General features: G+C 37.4%; 1 protein-coding gene across 4 annotated transcripts in view; it reads left to right on the top strand.

Moving 5' to 3' along the window:
* Positions 1-398: 398 nt before the first annotated feature.
* The window catches only part of PAN3 (PAN3 poly(A) specific ribonuclease subunit), a 110,726-nt gene continuing 89,397 nt past the window's right edge, over positions 399-21,727 (top strand). For 2 of the 4 annotated variants that reach the window (XM_008062676.2, XM_008062679.1), the window contains exons 1-4: positions 399-517; positions 1,361-1,427; positions 3,136-3,206; positions 14,218-14,379. In XM_008062676.2, coding sequence (XP_008060867.1) covers positions 404-517; positions 1,361-1,427; positions 3,136-3,206; positions 14,218-14,379 — 414 coding nt within the window. In that variant the 5' untranslated portion in view covers positions 399-403. Of the gene's footprint in view, positions 518-1,360; positions 1,428-3,135; positions 3,207-9,593; positions 9,626-14,217; positions 14,380-21,727 lie in introns of those variants that run through there. The other 2 variants (XM_021714815.1, XM_008062678.2) reach the window with 2 other exon arrangements.

Consider the following 21,727-nt stretch of genomic DNA (forward strand, 5'->3'; position numbering starts at 1 on the left):
GAGACTGCTGGTCTCTTTCAAAAGCTGTGTTTTGAGAAACAGTGTTGAGAGATGTGACTCTTTACCACATGATGACTCAGAGAAAGTGCTGTGGTTTATCTTCTGTTGTCCATTCACTAAGTCAAAGGAAACTTGATAAGAAGCTGGAAATGCAAGTGTGGTTTCTTCATGTTGTGCTTGGTGGCTATTAGGTGATTAGTAGAAACAGTCATGTTGAGCCTGTTTAGTAAATTTTTAGAATGAGCCAGTTTTATTTGATTCTGTTTTTTGTTAGGACCTGGTAAATAAGCGTGACAGATTTGAGACTTTAAAAACTTATTTAGAAACATAGAAATGAGTTTAGTGTTTTATTCTCTTCACTAATTTTAAATACTGGAATTTCCTTTCTCTTTCAGTTCCAGGAATGGATGGAGGTGCTTTAACTGATGCAAATCTCACAGATTCCTATTTCAGCACCAGCTTTATTGGAGTCAATGGATTTGCGAGCCCTGTTGAAACAAAGTATCCCCTGATGCAGGTATCCTTAGTATACATGTATATTGCACTAAGCAGTATAGTTTGTACTAGGTGCAGGGGGCATCTGAGCTCTTCATTTATTCCTAAGTTTGTTGAGTGGGAGGTGAGATTTGAGGAGGTGATGAGGTGGGTAGCGTGTAGGTAACCTCCCTAGGGTAGGGTTCGAGAGGGTGACAGTATAGTGGGTAGAGGGTAGAGAGAGACTAATTCCATTCGTGTGTTTTGTATGTATATTAATTAAACTTGGTAGTGATAGCAATTTTTCATTTACTTTTTGAGCAGATAAAAAAGTTATCTGTTACAAAAGTTAAAAGAACCATACCTGTATTCGTAGCACTTTGGGAGGCTGAGGTGGTGATTACTTGAGGCCAGAAGTTTAAGGCCAGCCTGGGCAACATAGTGAGACCTCCCCCACCTCTGCAAAATATTTTTTTAAAAATTAGCTGGACATGTTGGGTGGTATATTCCTGTATTTTCAGCTACCCAGGAGGCTGAGGCAGGAGGATCACCTGAGCCCAGGAGTTTGAGCTGCAGTAAGCCATTATCGCACCACTGCACCCCACCATGAGTGACAGAGTGTAATCTTGTCTCTAAAAAAAAGTTACAAGTTACAAAACAGCTAATTAAGAAAAACTTTTTTTTAAAATTTTTATTTTATTTTATAGAGACAGCATCTTGCTGTGTTGCCCAGGCTGCTCTCAAACTCTTGGGTTCCAGCAGTCCTCCACCCTCGGCCTCCCAAAGTGCTGGGATTGTAGGTATGAGTCACTGTGCCTGGCCTGATCGAATACTTTTATTACTGTACTTCTCAGTGATATTCTTTACATGTGTTTTATTTTTTTAGAGAATGACTAATAGTAGCAGCTCCCCAAGCCTTCTAAATGACAGTGCCAAGCCATATGCAGGCCATGGTAAGACTTGGTTTCTTTTGCTTTTGTGTGTGTATGGATGTGTATTTCTGACTCTAAAATAAGCATATCCATCGCTGAAACTTTAAAAAATTGTAAATAAAAATAAAGAAGAAAATAAAATTTATTACCTTTCTACTCAGAAATAACTTATTTAGAGTCCCCCTTTTATCTATATGTGTAAATATTTATGTAGTAATAGGTAATTAAGATCACATTGAAGATACTTTTAATTATAAGGGCTTCAAAATCACTATAAGTTGAATTCCATTTTCATAGTTTTCTTAACTATTTTTTAAAAAAACTATTACACTATGTGCAAATATTTTGAGTAATTTCTTTTGGATGCAACTTAGAAGTAGAATTACTGTTTAAAAAATTATGAACATTTTAAAGGCATTTGATACATGGTTTCCAGGTATCTTTCTGTATCCTTTTAAAAAAAATAGTCAAGATTGATTTTAAAAAATATGCAACAAATGAGTGTTAATATTCCATATCAGTAAAATTTTAATAATTTGCACTTTGATTATTTCCTGTGATAGATGACTTTTGTGTATGTGTCAAATTTCCATCATTGTTTGGAAATTTCAACCCTTTGCTGTAGACAAAAACATTGCATTTTAGTATTGAATAACATTTTTAGCATTCCCATAGAGTTTAAATGCCAACTTTTAAATGCTATCAAAGGTAGCACAAAGGGTGAATAATACTACTTATACTTAAAGTGCCTTAAAATATAAAGTATATAAAATATTTTGTCTTGTTCTGTTAGCATTATTTGTTATTTGGCATTACGTTGATGTTAATTCTAATGAGAGTAAGCCTGAAAGTCCAGGTGGAAGAAGGCAGAGAATGAAGCAGCAGGCGAAGTTCATGGTATCATGAAGAGAGTCCAGCTTCCCCAAAGGAGGGCACTGGGTACATTTTCGAGGATTTCACAGATAATTTAATGGGATTACTAAGCATAATATTAGCTAAAACTCAGCAGTGAAGATAAATACTTCAGTATATCTATGCATCTTTTCAGAAGCTCTCGGGTTTGGTAAAGTGAGACATAATTAGAATGTATTATTTTGTGTGTAACGTCTGTCTGCAGAGTTAAGGAATTTGAACCTGTAATGTTTGTGTTTTGAAACATTTAGTATTACTATCTTTACAAATGTATTAAACCCATTTTTGGTAAGAATATCAGATATCTGGTGATAGACTTAAACCTGTGAATGGTTTGTAGAGTGGATGATTTGAAGGCCTTGCTGATGTGTTCATATCCAAGGCTGGATCTCTGAGTATGTCTGACCTCTCTCCCCTTCTTTTTAAATTCGTCTCAAGATTTGGTCTCAAGAACACAAACATTTATTTACTACAGGTAGAGTTACTTTCCTCTTAGACACACTCCCAATAGCATGGCTAAGACTCTTTTCTTTTTGTCTCTGTTTGATTTTTCTTTTAGTTCTAATCAGACAGATGTTTCCTAATCCATATAGCTTCTGTCTAAATGCATACTGAGTACTGACAGAATGAAGCATTCACCAATTTGTGTTTTATTCGCTCAGAAAATATGTGAGCATCCACTGTGTGAGGCACACTGAGTTTAATTATTGTGGCATATTATTTTTATTACTGTTAGAGGCACTGTGAAGTTAACATTTATTCGATTTGTGGGTTACCTGAGTTGTCTGTGTGGAAACTTATGTAACTTACCTTCCAGATCCTCTCACTTCACCTGCTTCATCCTTGTTTAATGATTTTGGTGCCCTCAACATCTCTCAGAGAAGAAAGGTAGGTGGAACTGAAACGTGAGTGACACTAGATGGAATCTAGATATGGTGTTGGGATTGGGACCTGTGTACTATCAGTATTTTCTTAAGTGGAGGGAGAACTTTTTATGGGCTGTAACATTTTTCTTGCTTTTTGTTTCTCCGTTTTCCTTATCTCTTATATGTGGAATTTTCTTTGGTCTCTGTACATGGAATACAGAGTTTTAATGTAAAGGGATGAAATCTTATTGCTTACTTTTGTTCTTTATTTTGACATATTCTGTTTTTAAGGTAACATCTAATTTAATGTTGTAGTTGCTGCTATTGTGACCCATTTGTAAGCATATTGATTATGTTTTAACTTTATTTTTGATGGTTTCATCTAAATTCCTAAGAGTTCTCCCCTAATTTAAGCTTCTCATTGCAAGGCAAACTTAAAAATTTCAATGTTTCATTAGCAACCCAGCTATTTAAAAAATAGTTTAAAATCTCTTCATATTAGAAATGTAATCTTATTGGATTTTATTACTGGTTTTTTGAAGAATTTTATAAGAACTGATTTTATGACGAGCTGAATAGTTTGATACCTTTGAGTCTTCATGAGAATCTTGTTCATGCTGGTAATCACCTGGAGAAAATGGTCCTTTTGGTTGGGATCAGTAGCAGCTGAAGATATTCGGGAGGTTGCACACCTTGGTGGGAATTACTGTAAAGTTATGAAACTCAGTTTCCTAAGTAAGAGAAGAACGATCAAAATGCAAGAATATTAATTTCACAAGACTGACAGGAACTTAAGATGCTTTTAGTAATAAGGGTCTGACCAGGGGATAGTGTAAAATGTAATTCAGGAAGACTCTTAAGATGGTGTCAGAGTTTACACTTATCCCCAAACTCAGTGAGTTGTATACACTAAATATGTACAACTTTTACATGTTAGTCGTACCTCAGTAAAGTGGTTTTAAAAATTCAGGAAGACTGGATGTGCTTAAGGCACAAGAAATGCTTGGAGACTGGTATAAATTACATTAGCCCCTCATGCACCTAGTGTTACTGCCATTGTGAATCAAGAATGAGAAAAGAAGGTGATTACAAAAGGCTTCTAAGCAAGTGGAATTGATAAAATACATAGGTCTCTCCAAGAATAGGTCTGTCTGTTTTTTTACAGGCTGTCACCAAGAAGAATAGATTTACTCTTGCTTTATATACTTTTCTCATACGTTGGAATATGCGGTTTCCAAATCCTTGTTAGTGGTGGCGTCGAGTGGGCACAAGCAGACCCCTGACGCAGTGAGATGACGCTGGGCAAATCCTGGCAGTGTGGAAATGACAGAGGTGCTGAAAGCAGCTAGTGTGGAGCAGTTATCTGTAGCTCTTCAGGGGAGCATAGAAAGTTCTTGCATGTCTAAGGCACTTGCCACTGGTGCTTTCTCATTTTAAAAGTAATCAATTAACTGGAATAAGTGGCATCTCTAATATATGAGTAGAAAGTAAAATTAGAATGGTGGTTGGAATGTGTCTTAAAGTTGAAGTATGTGATTTAGAGGTACTGACATTTATTTTTGAGAAAATAATAAACATCACTGGGATTGGAAAAGGGAAGATTCTTGTTAAAATTTATTTTAAAATAGTGAAAGGAAATGTTACTCTAAATGTGACTTCAATATTTGGAGAGAGATTAGGTATATCCTTACAGAAGCAGGCAAATATAATGAAATGAGCCCTGTAATTTTTGAGGTCCCAGATCTGTGTGACCTCTGACCAACTTTCTTCCCATCCGTGAAATTGTGAGCATGACCCTGGGTAGTTGCTGTGGTGTCATTCTTTTCTAAAACTCAATGTCTGTCTAAACTGAAAGCATCCACATGTGAGTCTCTATCTAGAAATTCATGGTTCATGTCTTCATATAGCTGTGAAGAACCATATTTTTTTGCCACTTAGATTTAAGATAATATGTAATCTAGGGCCATGGAGAGTTTTTCCAGTAGTGGGCTATATATAGTTAGAAATCTTCATGGGTATAGGTTGCATATATTTTTTAATTGTCAATGGTTGAGCTGAAAAGGTTTAAAATCTCTATTAAAAATACTTCTTTGCCCAGTGAAAGTGTGGGGAGGGGGGACTCTTGGCCTAAGGGCATTGCATTTATACATTGTGAATTGAAGGCATATGCAGACTTTGCCTGTGTTACTTTTGTTGTAGTAATTCATGTTAATAATATCTGTCTAATGATGTAATTGTAGGGAAATAACTCAAAATTATAGGTATATTATGCAAGTATTCAGTTAGGATTCCAGATTTATTTAAGCAGACTAGCACAATCACTTGGTGATGTTTCATTTCATAATGATGTAGAAGAACCAGATAGACCATACTTACCACGATTTCACAGCTAGTGGAGTCATCCTCTTAAAAAAATCTCATTTGAGTCAGTTCCTCAGCTAGCTGGGCTGATTTGGGCCTGTGGGATTGTATGACTCCTGGGGGTCAGATCAGTCAAGCGTCGTTACTATGGGCAGTTTTACTACATGCATGTGAAAAACTGAGAAAAAAGGACTGGTGTTTTTCCTGCTTCCTTCAGGTTGAATTGGAGAGGCAGTACATGAACATACTAGAGAATATACAGCGGTGTATTGGCTCCTTGATGACTGCTGCTAGGTAACAGAGTTCTGTAGAAGAATTTATAGAGAAAAGGTGTTTTGAGGTGGGTTTTTTTGAGGGTGAGGAATATGGAGAAGCAAAGATACCAAGGTAGAAAGTGTGCTTGATAAGGAATAGAGGTAGGGGCTTTAGTCAACTCTTTAATTCTGTTCTTTCTGAGACACAGGTAAGGTAAGAAAAAATGACCAAGGGCTTGGGTGTCTTTAGGAACTCATTGGAGTGGGATGTGGCCCAGCGCAGTGGCCTACCCATGTAATCCCAGCACTTTGGGAGCCCGAGGTGGTAGGATTGCTTGAGCCCCTGAGTTGGAGTCCAGGAGTTGGAGACCAAGAAAATAAGACCCCCTGTCTTTAAAAAAAAAAAAAATGAAGCAAGTAAAACATAGGATGTAAAAAACGTAGACTGTACAGAGGGATCTCAGCCTTTCATCTGGGCTGTATTATTGTTGTAAGTTGTGCAGAAACTAAAGGGTTGTGTACTGAAAATCCATGCCTTAGGTCCCTGCTGCTCACTGGATCAAGAGACCAGTGCTGAGCCATGAATTGTTTGCTATCTGTTTTTGAGGAGATAGTTAAATGTCAGTAAATGTCTAGAGACCTCCATAGCAGTCCGCTAGTGCTGTGACATCCAAATATACAAGTTTTCTAGCAATTCGTTTGTATCTTACAAAATTATGGGACCGTGATATATAGGAGCTTTTTTAAAAAAGTAATCATTCATATTGATGTTTGAGAAGCACTGATTTTTTTTCTTTTATTTTCTACATTGGAAATGCATAATTTTATAGATAGAAAAATTAACCATTAGTGGGTTTTGTTCAAAGTGGGAGTTAGCATGCTAGAGACTAATACACGAGTCAACCTTAATAACAAGATTGATGCAGTTCAAACTGATCACTGGTGCGAAAAGGCAAGTCTGAAAAGAAAAAGACTTAGAGTCATGGGATCATGCTTGTGATCGAGACCAGCAGTGAGGTTTTCTGTGAGGAGCATCTCTTTCACAAAGTTAAATGTTGAAACACAGGTAGTCATACGTGGAGTGGCTCAGTGCTGGGGTGCTTGCCAGTGATTCCTGCCACAGTGCGGGTTTATGTGGTACCACCGCACGTGACCGAGGCAGACCCAAGGCAGTGAGAGTCCTCAGTGTTTGGTTTGGCACTCTTGGCCTTCCCTCTTGTATCTCTCTGGGCTGTTACCTGTCTTTGTCTTCTTTTTTATTCCCCTAGTCATCTTCCTATCAGCCTTCCCCCTCCTCTTCATTCCTTAAAACAAAAGGCTCTGGCAACCGTGGCTTACTTTGGGATGTTGTTTCAGTCAATATACAGCTTTACCTCGATGTTCACATAGGATTTCTAATAGTGGGAGAACAGATTTTCACTTTTGTACTTTTTTTAGGCTTTAGTAACAAGTTATATTCTTTGGGCTCTGGAGACAAAGATGTCTGAAGTTTACGTCTTCTGGTCTTGCTTTTAAAGCTCTTTGTTAGGATGAGGGAAGTGGGACAGAAGGCTGGGTTGCCTGCTGATGGCTTACTTGTGAGGCGATGTGGATGGCGGAGGTCCAGTGCTGGATTATGCTGTGTGAGAGAACAGTTCACCAGCGGTGCTTTTCCCTGCTTGCTTCGTCATTAGAACCCAGTTTGGGTCCACTTTTGCATTATCTTTCTACTACTGCAGAATTTACAGGGGATAAATATATTCTGTCTTAGAGCATTTCTATTCTAAAATCTTTGAAAGATGACTTTTACATTGTTTCTACTCCAAGAAACAAAATATGGAATAACAGAGTTAGTTTTTAAAAAATGGAATAACAAAGAAACTGGAGAGTATTTACTATAGAGTTCTTTTATGGAGAAATTAATAGAAATAGAGCCTGGATGATTTAGAAAGTACATCCAAATCCTGCTGATGAGTAGGCCCTTTTGTCATATTGAATCAAGTGTTGATCTCGGGAAAAGATAAGGAGAAAATGGAGAAGATATTGAAAAATAACTGCAATTTTAAAGGTAATTGCAATCTAAACCTGTATCTGTGAAACAACTGTTTTTAAGTTCTTAATATATGTTCTGAAAGAAATAATGTCAACTTGGTATTTAGATTTCCACTTAGCCACATTATTGTCTTTTACCCATGAGTATTCAGTAGTGTTTTTATGGAAAATTTAGAGTTCGGAATTAATGGCCTCAGAGCTATTGTCTTTTCACTGGAGCCACTAAACTTGCATTCACCTCCCCTTGCCACCTGCAGGAACGTGTGCTATCTCGGCCTGAGCCAGGCATGCGTGAGGGTTTAGGCTACCAGTAGACATAGGCCCTATGGAAGCTGGTCGAGGTGTGGAGGGGAGGAGTACTATGCAGCGCTCCTGTTCATCACTGACTCAGAGCTTCTTGGAGAGTTTTGATTTCTCTCAAACAGGAAATAGTAGAAACATTAATACTATGATAGTATTGAGTACAGTTGAGGTTTTCGGGTTTGGAGTTGGATGCAGGCAGTCAGATTGAGTTTGTGTTTCTTCACAGATTGCCTGGTGTCCTTAACTTAGTAAATAAACCTTTTTGTTTCTTCATTGTAAAATGAGAATACTTAGTGCCTACTGAGTAGGATTGTACTGACATACAGGACTGAATGGAATATGTTGCCTGGCATGGAAGTGCCCAATACGTGGTAGATGTCGTTGGTAGTAAGTAAATACATGGCATTGGCCAAACCTTTCTAGCCTTGCTTGGAAATTGTTAGCTGTTATTTAATAAGTAATTATGTCTTGTTACTCACTTTGGATTAGACTGTCTATGGGGAAGATGGTTCTTTAGCTACTCTGAGGCTGTTCACCTTTTCTTTGAAGTGTTCAGACCTCTGCCCTGACACAGCATTAATTTTTTCATTCCTTCCCACAGATATGTCCTCCTGTTAGCTTCTCAAACATGTCCTCCAATTTTGGTGAAAGTCATCTGGGGGTTTTCTGTGATGTAGTGGCAGGCAGGTAGAAACTTACTTTGTATGGATGATGATTTTTATCCATATAACTATAAATCCATATAAATATTCCAGGTAATGTGGCAAACTTAGATAGACCTTTTATAAAGTAAATGTTTTATGTTTTATTATATCACTTAGTTATCCCAACAAATCTTTGAGAGAGATGATTTTTTTTCATTTTGGGAAATGGAAGTTTGAGAGATCAAGCAACTTGTATAGAATAATAAAGATTGTACAGGCAGTATGAGAAAAGTAAATTGAGCTTTCTGTAAGGTGAGAAATGGAGAGAGGCTGCTGGTGATCTGGAGAGGGGAAGAGAAATCATTGATTAACCTTATGCCTGCTGCTTTTTTCACTTAAGCACTTATCTCAGTGTAAATTTCTGTCAACCTAATTTCTAGGGCAAGAATATACAATTAATTTTTGTTAATTGACAGACAATCATTCAGAAATGCAGCACAAATTTATGAGTATAGAGATTGGTTTTTCTACAGTTTTGAAAACAATGGAATACAAAAATCTTTCATATCCTTGTAATTTCTTGTAATTTCATAGACAGCAAAACCTCATTTAAATTTGATTATTGGTGCTGTTGAACTCTCCTTTTATGTTTATTGGCCATTGATATTTCTTTCATGTTCTTCGCTTATTTTGCAATTGGACTGTTCTTTGTTTAATTCATTGTAAGGATGCTTTGTAAAAAAAAAAAAAAAAAAGCTGGGCATTGTGGTATGTCCCTGTAATTCCAGCTGCTTGGGAAGCTGAGACCGGAGGATTTTGTGAGCCCAGGAGTTCTAGGATGTGATGTGGTGAGCTATGATCATGCCATTGCACTTCAGCCTGGGGACAGAGTGAGACCCTGTATCTATTTGTCTGTTTGTCTGTCTCTCTCTCTTAAAAAGCTCTTTGTATATTAGAGATTTAAATCTCTTCTGTCAGATGCTGAGGTCTCTGCCCTCATTTTGTTTTTGGTCTTGAATTTCATGAGTAATTTATGCTGTCAGTTTTGGAATGTCATGCTTACTCTGATCTTACATTAAGTACTTTTAAAAATAAAATATTAAGCTCATTTTTGTTACAATATATGATGAGTTAGTAATTTAAATATAAAGGGCTGTCATTGTTTTTATATAATTAAATACACTGTCATTTTTATTGCTAATGATCTCTATTAATCAACTTAATTAGCAAATGGCTATGTGTTCTCTCTCTTCTCTGCTTTTTAATTGGCAGACTTACATGTTCTTTCTATTGTTTATCTCTTGTGTCAGTCTATTCTTTCCTTAAAATATGCAAGTAACATTAGATTGGAACTTGTTTAAAAACATGGTAGTTCCCACTGGGCATGGTGGCTCAAGATTGTAATCCCAGCACTTTGGGAGACCGAGACCAGAGGATTACCTATGCTCAGGGGTTTGAGACTAGCCTGGGCAACATGGAGAGACCTCGTCTCTACAATAAGTCAAAAAATTAGCCAAGCGTGGTAGCACACACGTGTAGTTCCAGCTACTTGGAAGACTGAGGCAGAAGGATCGCCTGAGCCCAGCAGGTCGAGGCTGTGGTGGCTGTGAGCATGTCACTGCACTCCAGCCTGGGTGACAGAGTGAGACTCCAACTCCAAAAAAAAAAAAAGGTAGTTCCTACAGAAGAAGATTCAACTTTGAAAGTTAACTTTCTTTTCTTCCTAAGTGAAGAGTACTGCAGATTGACTTTACAGTATTGTGTTGAGATAAAGATGTACTTTGGCAAGAACAGCTTACATTTTGTTATAAAAAGTGAGAGGTTCAACAGTGTACTTTCTTCTGCACTTTATTTTAATTGGCACTTCTGTGCAGTGACTATTTGTTTTTGTTGAATCAAGAAAGATTCCTCCAAAATCTTCATTGTAGGGGAATTTTGTTCTATTGATTTGAGGGAAAAAAACTCTCATGAGAGGCTTTGTTTTGGAACCCATTTCTTTAGGTGTATGTGTGACACGGTCTCTGCACTTGACCGTATTTAAACCTGTGAACTTGAGTGTGTGTGCCTTTCATACAGAGAATGGAATACCCTTGGTGGTACTCGCCATCTGGTTTTGTAGCTTTGAGGATTCTGAATTTGATCTTACATAGTAATGGTAGTTTAGTAAAACCCTGGTGCCTTTACCATTTGCGACCCATGAGCTAGCAGATCACCGAGCTAAGCCAGTTGGCTTCTTTACACTTGACTCTGATAACGCTGCTAGTGAAAGTCTGGCATTAATGATAGTTCATGCCTGTTTTCCTAGGTAGCAGGAGTGGGGAGTGAGTTAGTAAAGATGAGTTTAGAGCTTGCATGCACACACGCCAGCCTTTGTTTCAAGCCAAATTTAACCAAAATCCTGCCTTTCCCCCATCTCTATTTAAACTTAAACAATGGAAACATAAGGAACCTAATATATTTTCATGAAAAGCCCACAACTAATGCTAATGAATGGAGGGCCAAAATACAGCATAATCTTTGAGGCTGGCCAGTTTTGTTTTTGACTTTCAGGTCTTCTCCCCATGGAGAAAATTCCCTAGAGTCTAACTTATAGTGAATTGTAGGTTTGGATTTACTATTATAAATTAATTAGCCATAGGAGACTTTAAAATCTACATGTAGTAACACTCCCAGTTAGTACTCTATGTAGGTCCTTGTGTTAATGATTATATGAAAATTAAATTATTTGAGCTGGGTGCAGTGGCTCACGCCTGTTATCCTAGCACTTTTGGAGGCAGAGGCGAGAGGATTGCCTGAGCCCAGACGTTCGAGACAAGCCTGTGCAACCTGGTGAGACATTGTCTCTACAAGGAATAAAAAATTTAGCTGGACGTAGTGGTACATGCCTATAGTTCCAGCTACTTGGAAGGCTGAGGTGGAAGTATCGCCCAGAGTCCAGGATGCCGAGGCTGTGGTGGCTGTGAATGTACCACTGCACTGTAGCCTGGGTGATAGAGTGAGACTCCGGCTCAAAAAAAAAGAGTACTTGATTTTAAAAATTCAAATGGTTTTAATCATTTTGGGATCTGTTTTTCCCCAGTGAGTTTAGATTGACCACTAATCATTAATGGTATAATCATATATTCTCATAATTACAAATATGCTAAAATATCAGAACATTTAATTAACTGAGGGAAGACCATTTGAAGTCAGAGGAAATTGTAAAAGAAATGCAGGCTCATTAGGTAATAATTCAAATGATTTGGAAATTGCTTACAGACGAGGACGTGCCATGGTTTAAATCTGTGCAGTGAATTTGTTTCTGTGGTCTTTGTGTCTCACACACTGTTGTGTCTTCTGTTGCTGCCTTCTCTTTTCAGGTGTCATTTTGTGTTCTGCTTATAATGATATTGTAAATAGCATCGACACCATAGATACTCTCATTCAGTATCACACAGAAGGTTTTACTTTTGGATTAAAATTTTATCTCTTTATTAAAAAAGAACTTACGTTTGTGTGACACATGTTTGGAGATCTCTTCTACCTAGAATTTAGGCTCATTATAGGCTTTCAGGCACAAGGGAGAAGGAGAGGAGTGATGAGAAACAAACATAATGACATGACACACTGAGAGCTGTTGCAGAAGGGTCCTACACTGGATGTATTTAAAACCTTTTTTTCCATGTTTAATGTACTACTATTTACAAAGTAGATTGTATTGACTAAAATAACTGGATCAAAAGTGAGTCTGAAGCATCTGAATTACAGAAGACCATTGAAAGCAGTAATTTTCTTGCATTCAAACTTGGTGTTCTTATATAAGTGCTATTTGACAAATTGTGATTTCGTTGACGTAGTGTTTGCCCCAACTGTACTTCTTTGATGTGTTGAACTTACCTGGTAGAGTAAGGATAATCTTTATCCCAGAAGTTGTTTGAAATACAAATTTTAAATTAGTTAATACTTAACTAAGGTTATATTATTCTTACTATATGTCAAAGCCTTATGGTTGGCTACTTGAATACAAAAACGTATTAGTTTAATCTTAAACTATTTTCAAGGAGTTATGTTACTAGAAATAACTTGCTTTAAAATTCTTTCATGTGGTTCCATGGCATGAACCATTAAGAGTACATATTTACTCACATTCACAAGTTTCTTCTGATACAGACACAGAGAGTAACTAGATTGGTCCAAGATTGCATGACAGTAGAGATAATTTAGTTGTATAAAACTCTCCACTGCTGTAATTATTGGATAGGGAGGTAATCTGATTACCTTTTTAAAAGCAAGTTTAATTATTTTTGTCCTCTTTAAATCAGATAATATAGCAGATGCCCACTTGTGGAGCTGAGAATCTGATTTGCATAGAACAATTTCTATAGGCATTATTTGCAAGACTTCTGAAATTTTGAGATCAGATGTTTTCGTCAAGTTGGTTTTCTTTATTCTAGAAAAAAATTTTGTAATGTAGTTGTTTGGCTATGGCATCTGTTTTTGAAGAAACTTACTTTTAACTATTTGTTTCAACAGTTATTATATCATGACAGACCAGTGAGTAAACATAGATTTTCTTATTTCAGGATTTAAATTAAATACCTTCCTCCTCATGGATACACACACATATTTCCTTTAAGATGCAGTGTAGTGTAAATTTGCTATAATTAAAAGAAGTAAGATGGTGGAAACTGTCTTTAATTTTCATGTATAAAAGTCCTGCTAACCACTATTAAGATGGTTTACTAACTTTTTTATGATGTTAGCCAACACATTTATGATTTTTTTGGACAGTTTTATTCAGTGTCAATCTGTTCATATTACTGAGGTTGACCAATGAAATTTGTGTTATCATTTTGATTTTTAGCCTGAAATTACTTGTTTTTGGTGAGTGCTTTAAGTTGAATGCCCAAATAAGATGGAGTGACTTGCATTCTGCTCTAATATGCATAGAATTAAATTTTTTTTTAAATCTGTTCTTGGGAATCAGCTACTTTTTAGAGTGGGGTAGTTCTCAGTAGGAAATAATGTAGCAAGATGAAGAGCTGGCAAAGATGTAGTTTGGACAACTTTTTAAAAATCTGTGTTGTGTGCTCTTGACACCATTTCTTCATATTGCAGTGAGAATAGGTAAGTGACAGCCAAAAAATTTTTGCCAAGCATTTACTTTGCTGATAAGTTAATTTCTTTTCACTAAAGTCTTATAAAATCAGGTTACAATGTATTTAGACATTTGTTCCTGTATGTAATGTTGTTCAGCCTATTAGGACTGTGGGTTATTCTGAGGTGCGGGTTTGGTGTGGGGTGGGAGATGGCGGGTGATGATAAGGACTAGGGGTGTCTTAGAAATGTACCTTGCTTCCTATTCCACCATTCCCAGTATCTTTTTTGTGTTGGTGATGCTAGCTTAGATGAGTGTGGGGGATGTTAGGAGTGGCCTGGTTTCTTTCCTTCTTTTTCCTAGCCAAGGAAGTTTCGCCTGGGGATGCTGGAGGAGAGGCTAGTTCCGATGGGATCAAAGGCGCGAAAAGCAAAGAACCCTATTGGCTGCCTTGCTGACAGGTGTAAATCAGGAGTGCCCATCAATATGGTTTGGTGGAACAGAGTCGCAGAAAACAATTTACAGGTAAAGACACTTTTTATTAGATATTTCTTGCAAGTGAATGTTGTGGCTACTCTGTGTCTGTACGGGGCGGTATGTGTGAAGGGTTTGGATGGTTCAGCTAATATGCTTAGGTGATGTGAAACGTTTTATAATCAAAGTGAGGTTAGTGGCTCACTAACCAACTAAATGATTTTGGCCTGGCTTTTGGAGTTTTTCCTGCTTGTAGTATTTTTTCTTTTATTAAGGTTTTTTCCCCCCTCTTCTCAACGTTGTTAACATTTGAGTTCAGTTATTCTTAATACAGAGTTATTCAGGGCATCCCATTCAAGAGTCATAAGATTTAATACAGAAAGTTCCAATTACTTGGAACTTGAATAGGAAGCTCCATATGTTGTCTTTGTTTTACATTTTTACAAGGAAATAAAAATTTTACTTAAACCGTGTCAAGGATTTTCTCTAAAACCATTGGGTATAGAGCTGGGCTCGGTGGCTCAGCCTGTAATCCTGCGCCTTGGGAGGCTGAGGTGAGTGGATTGCCTGAGCCGAGGGTTCAAGATCTGCCTGGGCAGCTTGGCGAGACCTCGTCTCTACAATAAATAAAAAATTAGCCAGGCGTGGTAGCGCGCGCCTGTAGTTCCAGCTACGTGGAAGGCTGAGGCGGGAGGATCGTCAGAGCCCAGCAGGTCGAGGCTGCGGTGGCTGGGAGCGGCTGCTGCACTCCAGTCTTGGCAATAGAGTGAGACTCCAACTCAAAAAAAAAAAACCAACCAAAAAAAAAAACCATTGGGCATAGTATGTTGTCATAGGATTATTACAGATAATTTTAGTCTTTGTCTCTACTTTTACTTAACTATGCTGAACCATGCAAATAAATTTTTAAAACTCAATGGCTAGCTTCTGTATAAGATTTTGAAGTACCTACAGAATGCTTTATATTATACTTTAATTTGGATTATGATTCATACTTTGGAAAAATCTGTAATTGTTCTGTAATGCAGATACTTTTACTAGTCAAAATTTCGGTTTAGCCAGAGGTAGAATATCTTTCTTCCAGACTTTGAGTTAATTAGTATTTAAAATATATTCCAAGCTAAAGTCTGTAATCCCACATGTATGTGCTGTACACAGAAAAGATAGAACAAAGTTAACAATTTGGTTTTATTTCTGTCGCCAACCTTATGAACAGGTTCCACAATATTTTGTTCTGTTTAATATTAACACAATAGGAATATCTTTGTTGCTTTAGGCATAGTAATAAAGAAATTTTTCCAAAACTAAGTATTGCTAAGTGCAGTATTTGCCCCAACTGAAATGTTGGTAGTGTTTTCTAAAGATAAGGAAAAACTGAGTGGGGGGTGGGGGTGGGAAGGGGTTGTTCCATATAATCATGTGCTTTAAATTTTCATTGGAAAGTTTGAGTTACGTCAATTATGAATAGTGATATATAGTCGTTTTGACCAAATTTTCTTGACTTTGAGATCAGATCAGTAGGCGAGAGATTTGATATGGGTTGTTACAATTATTTTTCAGTTTTACAAAAAGTCTAAAAAGAAATTGGACCTCAACTATGTCAGACAACTGCACGTAGAACTGGAATTCCTTGCAGGTTGTGGGGGTGAAACACGGGTCAAGGAAGAGGCGCAGCCCCGTGGCCTGTCACCAGCTGCTCCCCTTATCCCAGGGCAGTTCTGGGCCCCTCTTTCTTGTAGCTGGAAAAATCATTAGGTTGGTGTTAAGAGTATACACTGGAGATAGGCTTCATTTTTAATTTAAACAGCTAGTAATAGATTTGCATTAGTCTGTGAGAGATTGGTGTCATCTGAGCCAAATATTTTAGATACTGTTATTTTAGGCTTCAAGTAGTTCTTTTCTTTAAGGACATAAGGAATGCTGTACCCCAGATTTGGAGTTTATGAGCTCTACGATGCCTCATGTACCACAGTACATGGAAAATGGAAGATGCCCATCTAGGGGTTTCCTAAACTCGGGGTAGTTTTTACAGGCAAAGAGGATGTCAGTGCATCTTTTTCGTATTGGGATTTTTTGTTGTAAGAGAAAAATAATTTATATAAATCGATTCCATACCCTCCCCCTTTTTTTTCTTTGTTTGAGGTTTAGCTTTCAATGTTGTTTTATATTTTTTACATATAAAAGTTTAAAGGATCGTGTAGCTGGATATATTACTCTTTCCTGTTCGACTTGTTTTCTTGCCTTTAAAGCTTGGGTCCTCTTAATCCTAATTATAGCTGTGTTTCTTAAATGATTGTCTTGTGCCAGACACTGTGCTAAGCTCTTTACAAGATTTGTCTTTTGGCAGTTCTGATAACTTATGGGATAGATGTTATTGTTACATGAAGAACCTTAGTCAGAGAAGCTCAGTAACTTTAAGTTAAGCAGTCAGTAGAGGAGCAGGAATTTGAACCCAAGTTTGTCAGATTCAGAATCTCTTTACATACATCTGTGTGTGGAGTTCTAGATGTACTAGGGCTGTTCTTGTTTTAATTAAGTGGTTAACTGAACTTCAGTAGGGCAACTCTTGAGGACGAGAATGCATATCTAGTTTTCTAGACATGCCTACAACCTCTCCATAACTGCATCATCTGTATGGTCAATCATTTTTCCTTGTTGATTCCTCTCTTTCCTCAGTGACATCGAACTCTATTTATTTCTGGAACTTTAAACATTTCTTTTCATTCATTGCTTAGTCTTGACCTAACGTGTTGGCCTTTTTCCACATCAGAAAACAAAAGAAAATCAACCAGCAACTAAATCCTTGTCTGAGTTTTTGAACTTAGTGATGGAATACAATCATTTGTGTTGCATTTATTTTTTCCAGCCCTGGATTTCTTCCAAGAGGCATGATTCCCAACCTTTTTTTACTTAGTAATCTTTTGATTTTTAAAATCTATTTGTTTGTTTGTTTGTTTATTTTTGAGTTGGAGTCTCACTCTGTCGCCCAGACTGGAGTGCAGTGGCTGTTCCCGGCTACCACAGCCTCAACCTGCTGGGCTCTGGCAATCCTTCTGCCTCAGCCTTCCAAGTAGCTGGAACTACAGGCACGCGCTATCACACCTGGCTTATTTTTTTATTTATTGTAGAGATGAGGTCTCGCCAAGTTGCCCAGGCATGTCCCGAACCCGTGGGCTATTTTTTTTTTTTTTTAACCAAGATTTTTGCGATATGAAAGAGCCCATCTACCAAACATGATATTTATAAAACAGTGATTCACTTAAAAATATGTATGTATGAAAATGCTAATTAGACAAGCGAGGAAACTTGGTATCTTTAGTCATCTTTCATAGCTTTGCAGAGGGACAGTGTTTTTTTTCATGCAGCTGTTTAAAGTATTTGATAACACCGATCTGGTCTCCATAACTGTGTTTGTGAAGCCCCATTGAAATCCTTGGAGTAGTTTCCACTCTTTTCTCTCTTTACCACCCATTTATTCCTTAAATGTCTGCAAATGGGTGTCACCAAGATTTTACCAAAACTGATTTCAAATGTTCCTGAAACCTCCTTAATTGCCAAATCTAGCAGTTTTATCCAGTATTTACTATTGCTAGTCTATGTGTTTTATTTGTAAAACTCTTACCTCTTCATTTCATCCCTTGGCTCATGTGTTCTTTGCTTTTTCTTATACGCTGTTGGTTCCTGAAGCTTCATTTCTATCAGAACAGTCTGTTGAGTTCAAGACCCAGATTTTCCATGCCTTCTGACATCTTTGCATATAGGTGTGTCTCCTACTGTCATAGCAAATCTGGCAAATCCTATGCATTTTTCTGTTCTACAGATCTGTTTCTTTTATATTCTCATGTAATGGTTTTTCAGTTAATGGCATTGTCTTCCTCCCAGTCATTGAGACTAAATATACCTTCCCTGTCATCTCCTTATTCTGTCACTTATTATGAGAAGGAAACTACTGAGGTTGGACTACCCATTACTTGAAAGACAATATATTGGATAGTATACATTGCTATCACATTGTCTTTATAACAGTAGTCATATACTATCTCCATTTAATAAATATGGAATTTGCACTTTGGAAAAGCCTAACGCTAGTAAGTAGCAGGGCTGTGATTCTAGCCAAGATCTATTTAACCTAAATCCTGAGATTTTCCTACTGTATCATCTGCCTCTAATCCTTGTTCTTTAAAAGGTCTGCAGTGCCTTACCCTTTTACTGACATAGTTTATTCCTTACACATAGACATCTTCTGAGTAATTTCTGCCAGATCTCCTTAAGATCTATCCTAGTCTCCCTTTCTGGGCAATCTTTTCACATCCGTCCACACATCCTGCCTTCTAATTAGTGGGGTCTTTGGTATTGCATGTAATAGGAAATGTGTTGCAGTTCTCTGTACCATTGTTACAGGACCTGCAAAACATCGTTTCTCCTTTTTCCTTCAAGAGATGATGCAGATGCTGCCTTCTCTGGGAATACTTGTTTAAACATTGGAGGATAATAGACCTATTTTCATAATACTTGTGTTTAACTGTTACTTCCATTCTGTTTTGTGTTAAATTTACCTATTTGTCTTTTTTCACTAGATTGTATATATATTTGACACTAGGAGAGTTTTTATTATCTCTATATCCTGAAACTGTTTTGCTTGTTTCTAAATGCCACTAGTTTTCTGTTATTGGGTAATGTGTATAATTTTGTGGTAATTCTAGAACTTTTCTGTACTTTTAAGCATTAATCATAGATCTTTTGGGATTTATAGCCACCATATGTTACCACTGCTTAGATTTAGTATCACAACTGAACATAGGAAAATGATTTCTTTTGAAATGTTAGGGATCTTCCTTTTTTTTTTTTTTAAACTTGAAGTTTAACATTAAGCATTCTTGATATTTTTCTGTCTCTTAAGCCTGGTAAGAGTCTTAATTTTTTCCTAATTGTGTTGTTTAATGACAGAGCTTCTGTTTTATTTTTTTTTTCATGACCTCAGCCCAAATACCAAGCAGGTAGTAGACAGAAGATCACCTGATCATCACATCAGCAACACTTTGTTTCACCTAAGTGCAAATTCACTTTGCTCTTTCAGTCTCTGCCTAAGATGGTGACCCATCACTCTGCCTGACCAATCTGTATGTGAATTTAAGGTTTCTTAAAACTTGTTCTGTGATTACATAGTACAAATGCCATTGCTTGGGGTTGAAATATTTTATCATTTGCCCTACATAATTGTTGTGAGGAGTCAAATTTCAAAGTGCATAATGATATTTTTTAAGTGTTCATTCTTCCAATTGAATCTTATTACCTCATCTCCTAAAGTCGATCTTTGTTTATATTTACTTAGGGCACAGCCTATAAGTAGATATATTTGTAAATGCCTGCATCATGATATGTGTAGAATGGGGCAGTGGCACTTGATTCTTTTAGAGGCTCATGTTTCCATGCTGACTTAACTGAACATTTTCAAAAGTGAATGCATTTTATTTTGAAGGAATGTGTGTGTTTCTTCATGTGAGGATTAGGCATCAACTTGAATGACAGGATGTGGGAAATGCCTAATTTTGTAAATGTCTCATAGTATTGCAGGTAAGATTTACCTAAAAGTAGTGACGCATTCAACAAAATCCTGTTCATTTTGACACCTACCTTTGAAAACAGTGGAGCTGTGAATCATATGTTAGAAGTGTTATTTAGCTCTCCCTACGAGGTGACATACATGGGTGAGAGCTGCCGGACCATTGGGTGGGTTAGGGGATCCGTTTGACTTCGTCATCCCCTGGTCAGCATCTCTTTTGATGCTGTTTCCCCCCATCCTGATGAAATGGCATTTCTTATTAGAAGTGTTTAATTATAAGAATGCTCACATGAAACCCTCATGGCCCACAAGTTTCCCTGTGAGTTCTAGTTGCTTATTACCCATGCTTTTAAGATCTTAGAGTTTTTGGAAACTCACTAGATACACTTCAGTCTTTAGTTACTCAATGGATTTTGGTGTTATTTCAGGTAATTTATAGTCTCTAGGCTCCAGGAAAAGGGCTAATGTTGGGCTTTTGGTGGAATGGGTTGGAGTTTATAGAGGCTGCCTACTCAGGGCTCCTTGGGACTTTGAAGAGTTACAAGCACCGTGCAGCTGCAGTGGCCCTTCTGTAAACATACCACTTCCTGCCCCCATCCCACCCTATACCCCCTCTTCTCTTCTCTCTAGCTGGTATTCTGAAACTTTAATGTTCTCAGACCTCCTCCGCCCTCACCCTTTCACTCGGAGTAGTGACTTTGTGCTCTTCAGGAGGAGGGGAGAAGATAGGTCATTAAGCATGAGTTGCCTCTGCATCAGCTTTCTGTCCACCAGCAACATTTTTGTTCATACTCTTCCTTATTATTTTTCCTCCTGTTTCGGACAAATTTTTGTTTCTTTATTATATGCTCTGGGATTTCTCTTAGTTTCTTCTAGCAATTTATTCCTTCATTGATTTCATTAGTTTTAGACCATCTTTTCCTCTGTTGGTTTCTTCTTAGCTTATATGCTTGTCATGTGTAAACCTCTCCTGTTACTTAGTGAACCCCAGAACAAAGAATGCTACATGAGGAAAGGGTTCTTGGCCAGCACATTTGGGAAGATGTGAAATACAGTTTGGGAAATGCTTCCTACTTATTGTGGCTATTTTTCTGCCTTTCATTCATCCCTTAATTCCTGTTATTGTCCCTTTCGCTTTCTGCACTACCATGAAACTTTTTGATGAGGTTGCCTAACTTCCAGAATTAATGGTATTCATCCTACTTGACTTCTGCTGTAGTTGACAGTTGATTGTTCCCCTTTACCTGAGGGAAGCTATTCATAATAGCTTCTGTTAGCGCGTAGACAGTTTTTTATTAGTTTTTTGGAGACTTCTTATCCTTTGCCCTGCCCAGAAGAACTCTCCCATGCTCTGTCATTGATCTTCTTTTATTTCTCTCAGTGTCCTCTGGTGCTCTTCTGTGTCTTCAGGACTTCAACTGCTCCTTGTTCATATTTGATTTCCAGATACCTTTTTTCTCTCTTAGTCCTCTACACTCACTCTAAATATTACATTTCGAGCCTCTTCTGAACATCTTCATCTCTGTGACATAGGACTTCAAGTTCCACCTGTCAAAAATGAACACCATACATTTTCTTTCAAACCTGTTTTCATTCACACACACCTGTACACACACATTCACATGTCCATCTTCATTATTAATATCACTCATATCTAATTTGTGAGCCGCTCTTGACCTGTCTCTCTTCCTCACCTACCACATCCTTCAACTGTTAAGATCTGTCCCCTGTCACTGAGTTATAATTTGGGTCCACGTTTAATTCTTACTTGGACTTATACTGTGGTCTATTATCTGACTTTCTGCTTCTGGTCTTATTTTTCAGACAACTATCTGA

This window comes from Carlito syrichta, unplaced genomic scaffold, assembly GCF_000164805.1.
Source record: "Carlito syrichta isolate Samal-C Ts95f unplaced genomic scaffold, Tarsius_syrichta-2.0.1 Scaffold305794, whole genome shotgun sequence".
Lineage (NCBI taxonomy): Eukaryota > Metazoa > Chordata > Mammalia > Primates > Tarsiidae > Carlito > Carlito syrichta.